The sequence below is a fragment of the Octopus bimaculoides genome, chromosome 1 (genome assembly GCF_001194135.2).
Source record: "Octopus bimaculoides isolate UCB-OBI-ISO-001 chromosome 1, ASM119413v2, whole genome shotgun sequence".
Taxonomy (NCBI): Eukaryota; Metazoa; Mollusca; class Cephalopoda; order Octopoda; family Octopodidae; genus Octopus; species Octopus bimaculoides.
The window spans coordinates 120,204,560-120,212,872 of record NC_068981.1 but is presented as its reverse complement, the minus strand read 5'-3'; the positions used below and the strand labels follow the sequence as shown (position 1 = coordinate 120,212,872).

The 8,313-nt window shown below is 35.3% G+C and overlaps 1 protein-coding gene across 1 annotated transcript in view; it reads right to left on the bottom strand.

Moving 5' to 3' along the window:
* Nucleotides 1-8,313, bottom strand: part of LOC106870855 (beta-galactosidase) — a 97,532-nt gene that overhangs the window by 43,024 nt on the left and 46,195 nt on the right. The window contains exons 3-5 of the mRNA XM_052969888.1: nt 6,575-6,725; nt 5,698-5,761; nt 1,321-1,415 (exon numbers count right to left, since the gene is read on the bottom strand). Of these exons, the coding sequence (XP_052825848.1) occupies nt 1,321-1,415; nt 5,698-5,761; nt 6,575-6,725 (310 nt within the window). The remainder of the gene's footprint in view (nt 1-1,320; nt 1,416-5,697; nt 5,762-6,574; nt 6,726-8,313) is intronic.

The window sequence follows — 8,313 nt, the reverse complement described above, 5'->3', positions numbered from 1 at the left end:
TATATATATATATATATATATATATATATATATATATATATGTATGTATGTATATTCATACGGATGTGCACATACACACACACACACACAAAGACAGACACACATGCACACTTATATGATTTAATAAAAGGAGTGAGTGCAGCATCTATGAACTTTCTTTTATCCTTGTGACTCATAGAGAAATGTAGAGGAAGTAACCAGGACTCATGGATTGCCCTGGGTGAAAGCAGCACATCATAATGGTAATTAATCTACCTTTAGATAGAAAACTGAACAATTTGTCCTAATACCAGCATCAGAGTGGACTCTACTAAAGACATCAAAGGACCAAAATAGGGGTTCAATTACTTAATATGAAACCAGAATGACATATAATGATGTTTAAAAAAAGACTGCAGTGGTGATTTGAAACCTAACCACTAGATAACCAATCAGATACCATGAGCAAACCACTGCAATTTTATGTGATTGATTTATTAAGCAATCAATCAACATGAATTTGTGCCATGATTTAATTTTCTAGAATATTTTTCTTGTACCCTATAAAAGACCACTTCTTGAGCCTAAACTCTTTGCAGAATATTGAAAGTAGCTGAGTGACATGTGCCACCATTCTTGCCACTCTGACAGTTCCAGACATTTACACAGACAGCCAAGGACCTTTGTCACCATGGAGATTTGCGTAGTTGACATTATATATTTTTGGGTCAATCGTATGTTGTCACACAGAAAGCCTTCTGTAATTTCAGAGCAGTTGTCTCTCTCCCAGTGCATAATTATTAATGTCATTAATTATAAATGGCCAACAACAAATATCCTTTAAGTCCAATGAAAAATATTTCAGTTAAATATTCACAGGTTTTGATACTGTTATTATTCACGCAGCCAACAAAATATATCCACAGGCATGGTTGTGTGGTAAGAAGCTTGCTTCTCAACTACATGGTTTCAGGTTCAGTCCCACTGCGTAGCACATTGGGCAAGCGTCTTCTACAGTAGCCTCAGACTGACCAAAGCCTTATGAGTGGATTTGGTACACAAAAACTGAAAGAAGCACATCATATGTGTGTGTTTGTCCCCTCAACACCATTTAACAACCAGTGTTGGTATGTTTGCATCCCTATAGCTTAGTGGTTTGGCAAAAGAAACTGATAGAATAAATACTAGGCTTAAAAAAAAATAAGACCTGGGGTCAGTTTGCTTAACTAAAACCCTTCAAGGCAGTGCCCCAGCATGGCCACAGTTAAATGACTGAAACAAATAAAAGATGAAAAATAAAAGATAACACCAAACAAGCAACAAGATCTTATTTTAACTTACTTGAACCATAATGACAGGACCACCATTTAAATATAACATGGGCTTCAGCAACGGAAGCAGTTTATCAAGCCACTCATCCACATACTTGAGATATACTAAAGAAATAGAAAAATCATATATATATATATATATGTATATATATATATATATATACACACACAGATATTTACATATACATATGCAAACATACATACACATATACATATTTGTATATGTACACATGGAATCTTTCGGGCGGGATCGTTGCCGGTGCCCCTGGGCTGGCTCTTGTGCGGGTGACACATGAAGTCTTTCGAGCAGGATCGTTGCCAGTGCCCCTGGATTGGCTCATGTGCGGACGACACATGAAATCTTCCGAGCGGGATCGTTGCCGGTGCCCCTGGGCTGTCTCTTGTGCGGGTGACACATGAGGTTTTTCGAGCGAGATCGTTGCCAGTGCCCCTGGACTGGCTCTTGTGCGGGTGGCACATAAAAGACACCATTTCGAGCGTGGCCGTTTTCATGTGGGTGACACGTAAAAGCACCCACTACACTCTCTGAGTGGTTGGCGTTAGGAAGGGCATCCAGCTGTAGAAACTCTGCCAAATTAGATTGGAGCCTGGTGTTGCCATCCGGTTTCACCAGTCCTCAGTCAAATCGTCCAACCCATGCTAGCATGGAAGGCGGACGTTAAACGATGATGATGATGATGATGATATGCACAATACAGAATAAATCAAAAGAACTGAAACAAATATAAATATTATAAAGCCTCACTGTGAGTTAAATAAGAATGTAAACACATTTTTTCCCCTATGTTATTGATATACAAACAAAAAAAATAAAAGAGGGAGAGAATCTCCTGATGAACCATTTGTTAACCACTCCTCAAAGATATAACCAACTTCCTTATGTGTGTATATATCTATACATGCGTAAATATATAGATTCATACACACACACACACACGCATATATATTTGTGTCTGTGTATATATATAAGTGAGGATAACACCAGATAATTCAGTCCACAGACAATAATCCAACTCACTTTCATCAATAGAATTGATATAGAAGAATCACCAGAAGCATAAATTTAATTATTACATAGAATATATTAAAATACATAGATACATTAAAAATGTATAAATATATAGATATATTAAAAATATATAAATACATTTAAAAATATACAGATGTAAACATTGATACATAAATATATTAAAATATATCAAAGATGTATGAATGTATATGTATAAAAAAGTGGTCTCACTCACAGAATAAAAATGAAATAATGAAATGAAAGATAAAAATTCAGGAAGAAGGCTGTTTCTGGGGGTTAATTGTTTGGGGGTTAGTTGCCCAATTTTGTGTTATAATGGGGAGCTCCCATTACAATAGACTATGCCAGTGTATATTTCATGTTTCTTGACTAAAGATAATGAATGTTTAGCTAGTGTAGTTGAAGTTTTATAATTAGGATTTTTGAAAGAGTTTAAATGTGGTCAATACCTACATTTGAAATCTGTAGTGCTATCAATACAGGTCTTTACTTGTGCTCCATGTGTTAATGCACAATATTTGTATATAACATTTTTATAAATACAAAATCCCACTAGGGGACAAGATTCAGGATCTTGACAATTACAGTTTTTTCTTCTACTAATTTGGCGTATGGTCTTCAGTTTTGGTGGAATTAGAGGCAATAGGTTGTTGTGTGGCAAACGGGGAGTGTTTAGATTGATCGAATTTGTTTCAGATAGGGCAAGCACATTAGAATTGCAAGTTTCAACTACTTAGTCAGGTCTAAAATGATGTACTTTATTGGTTCTTGTGTGTACAATTGAGATTGAATTTTAGATTTGTTAATTGATGCTATTATAGATCCTAAATTAGGTGTAGTTGAATAAGAACTTTTCACTGTTGATTTATTAGATATGGGGTAGTACTTGTGATGTAGTGGGGAGTTTGATTCTAAAATCTTAAAGGTAAGAGTTTTATTTGAAGGGAGAAGGGAGGGGTGTACCAAAGAAATTTGCATTTTCTCAATTCAGTGGCTAGCTTGAGCATATTATTATGTGAAGGGTTATAATTATAAGATCTTGGTTGCCAATAAGTTCAATTACGATGAATTATATTTGGTTTATTTAGTTGATCTGGATTAGAGACAATTTTAATAGGTTCTGAACTCTTGTCCGGATATAGGTTTGCTATTTCTATTTTAAGTTTAGTGTCATGGATGTAGTATATTTCATCAAGGAAGTCACTTAGTTTTAAAGCCTGGTTATAGTATAGAGTGTGCATATTAAATATGTTCTATATATTTTTAATGTATCTATGTATTTTAATATATTCTATGTAATAATTAAGTATGTGCTTCTGGTGATTCTTCTATATCATTTATATTGATGAAAGTGAGTTGGACTATTGTTTGTGGACTGAATTATTTGGTGTTATCATCACTTATATATATATCTTTTGTCCCAAGTCTGAAATTCTTGAGCACTTCTACAGGAAAATAGGAGTTCATCTCGTATTCTTTCTTAAATATAACTATATATATGTACAAATATATACAGACACATGGGCATATATTTATATATATATATATATATATATATATATATATATATATATATATATATATATATATATATATACACACACACACACACAAACGTATATGCATACATGCATAAACACATACATACATACATATAGGCACTGGTACAGCTGTATGGTTTCAATTTCAATTCCAATGAGTGGTACCATACTAACCCAGTGCAACCAAAGCTTTATGAGCTGTCATGGGAACACGTCTATGCTGATGACCTCATATAACTAAACCAGTTCATATAACTGAACCAGTAGTTGGTTTAGGCAAAACAATTCCAGACCTGAATTAGAACCAAGAATCAAGAGGCCTCAAAGTAAATTTAACAAAACCTAAAGTATTAGTAAGTAGAAGAGAGGACAGGACCCTGGTACCTTCAAGGAAAAGCATAGGTAGGAAATCACATGCAGTTTATCCAATGTAAACAATGGGTGCACAAGAAGTGCAGGCATACTAATAAAGAGATTAGCAGCTCCTGAGAGTACTGACATGGACTATAATCTAATATAGAATAAATCTATAGATTTCAGTCAACACTGTATATGTAAATTAAACTTAAATTCAGTGGACAGTTGTAAACAAATGTCTTTTTATGCAATTTCTCCATAGGGTTTGTATAAGAGTCTCAAGAATAAGAAGTGTATAGAGGGATGAGCTGAACAGATCTCAAGAAAACTGCAGGTAGAGGAATAATGTACTAGAATCATGCAAGCAATGCACAGGGGTGATTGTCAGCAAAATGTGAGTTTGGAATAAGTTCAGTGAGGAACTTAGCATGAAAGTAAGTATCCATCAGGCCTCCATTCTCAGCCCCTTGCTGTTTATTACAATCCTCCTGGCTATAGGAGAGGAGTTCAAAATTGGCTGTTTAGTTCTCAGCTGAATCTACTAAAGATTTAAGGGAAAAATCCCAAATATAGAACCAGTTTCTGGAACTGGCAAATACTCAACTGGGAAGTGGTCATATTCAATATGAAGAAAGGGAATAAGTAAAAAGTACTGGCTACACAATGCAAACAATGTATACACAAAAGTTCAGTGGGATCACAGGCTGGTTGACAGAGAAGAAGGACTTCATATGTAAAAAATTCACAAGAACAGTTAGTAGTAACAATACCCTAGAAATGAAGACCCAGTTGCCCAGAAGGTTCACCAGTAGTGGTTAAAAGCTTTTGTTACCGAGGGTAATCCTTTCAGAGCAAGGTATTGCACAAGCATAGTAATCAGCATAAGGATGAGGTGGAACAAGTTCAGGGAGCTACAACTTCAGTTGGCAACAAAGAGCTTTTTTCTCTGAATCAAAGGCAGATTGTATCCTGCTTGTGTAAAAAGTGCAACATTACATGGTAACATGACAGGGTTGCTGAATGTGAAGGATATGTGAAGGTTGGAAAGAAATGAGGTGAGCATACTCAACTGGTTGTGAATATCACCATACATGAACAACAGAGAATAAGAGAGGTGAGAGGAAAACTGTGCATTAGAGGTATCAGCCACAGAGTACAAGAAAGAAGATTGTGCTGGTATAGATATATTTGAAGAATAATAATTGGGTTCCTTCTACATGTATCATACCAAACAATGCCAAATGGATGGAACATGGGGCCAAGAGATTCTGAAGAAAACATGGATAGAAGTGGTGAAGCCTTGCCTCAAGCAATGGGGTTTCACAAAGGAGCTAATGAAGGACTGTGACATTTATTTCCTTTAAAAAATATCAAGTGTTTCAACCTAGAAAGAACCTGGTTTGATTAAACTGAACTATAGAATGTTTAACAGACATACCTGGATCCATGGTACGTAGTGTCATATTTGAGGTACTTGAAAGCATCCATGAAGGAAAGCCACCCTAGAAAAAAATTGAATGTGTGAGCAAATATCTGTATCTAATATCTACAATACTTTCAACAGTACTTTCATATTTTTTAGGCTAAAGAGACTTCAATGGCAGGAGTATTTTCTTATACCTATTCTGAAATCATTGTCACTGTATCACTTTATTAACCGACCAAACTATTAGATGTTGTTATATACTCCTAGTCACAATGCACTTCCTCACGTTGTAACTTTCAAATGATGCCAACCCACTGGCTAGGTGGGCAGGCCCATATTCCCCATGAGCTTAATGCCAGTTTGTTGCAGGGTAACCTATTTACAGCTGAGTGAACTGCAGCAATATGAAATGAAGTGTTTTGCTCAAGAACACAATGCTCTGTCAGTTTGGGAATTGAAACCAAAATTTTGTGATTATGAGTGCAACATCCTAACCACTAGGCCATGTGCCTTCACCTATTCTAAAATACAGTTGTTTATATAAACAAACAAGCAAGCATATGCATTTTCTGCAATGATTTGATAAGCGGTGCTGAGTTTTACAATTCTGTAAATAATATTTTCTTTATAAGCTTTAAAGCTTATAAGTGGTCACTGTGCATTGATTAAAGAAAATAGTCTAATTTTGGGGCATATAAGCCCTTGACAGTAAACGTGGGTTTTCTATACACATGGGACTCAAACCCATAACTCTATGTTTTCGCAACAAGTGTGCTACTGTTACACCAACTGTTACACTCAGTTGTTTACATTAAAAGACAAATGTGCTTTCACATATAAAAGGACATACCCTTATGTATAGTAATAGCATCTCAAAAAATATACTCACAAAATCCCATTCTGCATCAATGTAAGGACCAATACGTAATATTACCAACAAGCCAACATCTTGAGCCGTTTTCAAAAATCCTACCAAATCATGATCCCCAGAAAACTGGTAGACTTTAGGTAAAGGCTCGTGGAAATTCCATGCTATGTAACTGAAAAAATAAAAAATAAATTAAAACAAAATATAGATTACTGCTATCATGATAATAAATTGGTATTATATATAAGTAAATCTAGATATGAGAGGAATTGGAAAATTTACATTTTTATTTCAGCAAACATCACAAATAAATAAATAAATAAACAAATAGTAAGTTTGGCAGTTCTTCTGAATGCTTCAATGATTTCACACAAACACACCATCCATTATGGTCCCCCATACATGTTCTTAATTCATCAACATTTGCCATTTCACTGTCCTGAGCAAGTTGTCCACATAGGTTAGATGTTTTCTTCCCTTGTTGATTCTTCCTTCAACTGACTACCATAAGACCAGTTGACACCCAGGTTCTTCTGTGTGCCAGACTCAATGATTAGCAACACTCATTCTTCTCTGCTGAATTTTCTCAGTCGTTTTGGGCAGATCTTGATAAAGCTGCTCATTAGTTAAATGAGCTCTCCATGTGATATTCAGAGTCATTCTTAACATTCTTGTGTAGCAGCCAAAGTCTACAAGTTTTCTAGGGATCATAATTTAATAGGGTTTTTGAAGACAGCTCAAGATGGCTTGTTGGTAATATTATGAATTGATCCTTACATTGATGTAGAATGGGATTTGTGAAAAACAAATAAATAAATAAATAAATGAATAAAAATGCTTGAAATAGCATATTTTCATATCTGATTATTTTATATTGAAAGTGTGGTGAAGACAACTATTTTATTGTGACTCAGTCCATTCAGCTGTAAATAGGCAGCATCAAAGAAAAAACCTCTGGCTCACTCACCACCAAAATTAACAACAATCAGGGAGTTTCTATGCAGTGGCTCAACATGCTAAAAATAACAACCAAATCTCTCTCTCTCTCTCTCTCTCTCTCTCTTTCAAGTTATATGCAACCAACTTAAATAAAGGATACACAGAACAATGTGGTGCATAATATACACAGACAGGGGATATTCACAGCTGGAGTGCCTTTCATCATAGGTTTAGAAAATCAGATCTGTTCTAGGACTTAACAACAACAAGAAAATAAAGATGAGCCAATACAGGGGTTTCTATATAGCTGCTTAACAATATAACGCTCTGTATCTCCCTCATCATGTTTAACCCATATCTCAAGATCTCTGATTCCAATACAAACTTTTCACTTTAAAGCAGATGTTCTGTTTGAGGTGGCCAACTGGAGTTTGGTAGGAACTGTACAGAAGCCTACTGTGTCTACGTATACAGTGGAACCTCAATTTATGAATTTAATTCATTCCTGAAGGTTGTTTGTCACCCAAAATGTTTGTAAACTGAAACTATTTTCCCATAAGGGATTCAACAGAAAGCACAGCAACTTTGAGCAGGGATGTGCACTGAGTAAAAGCTAGACAGCATGTACATTGTGCACGCATGCGTATGCATGTATGCACACATAAGAAACTGCAGCTTCTTGAATTATTGAAGTAGCTTCTCAGTTATGAATAGTATAGATATTCTACTTAAAGTACTGAGTTCTGTTTCTTTTATTTGTATAACCAATCCTGTGTGCGTGTGTGTGTGTGTGTGTGCATGTGTGTGTGTGTGTGTGTGTG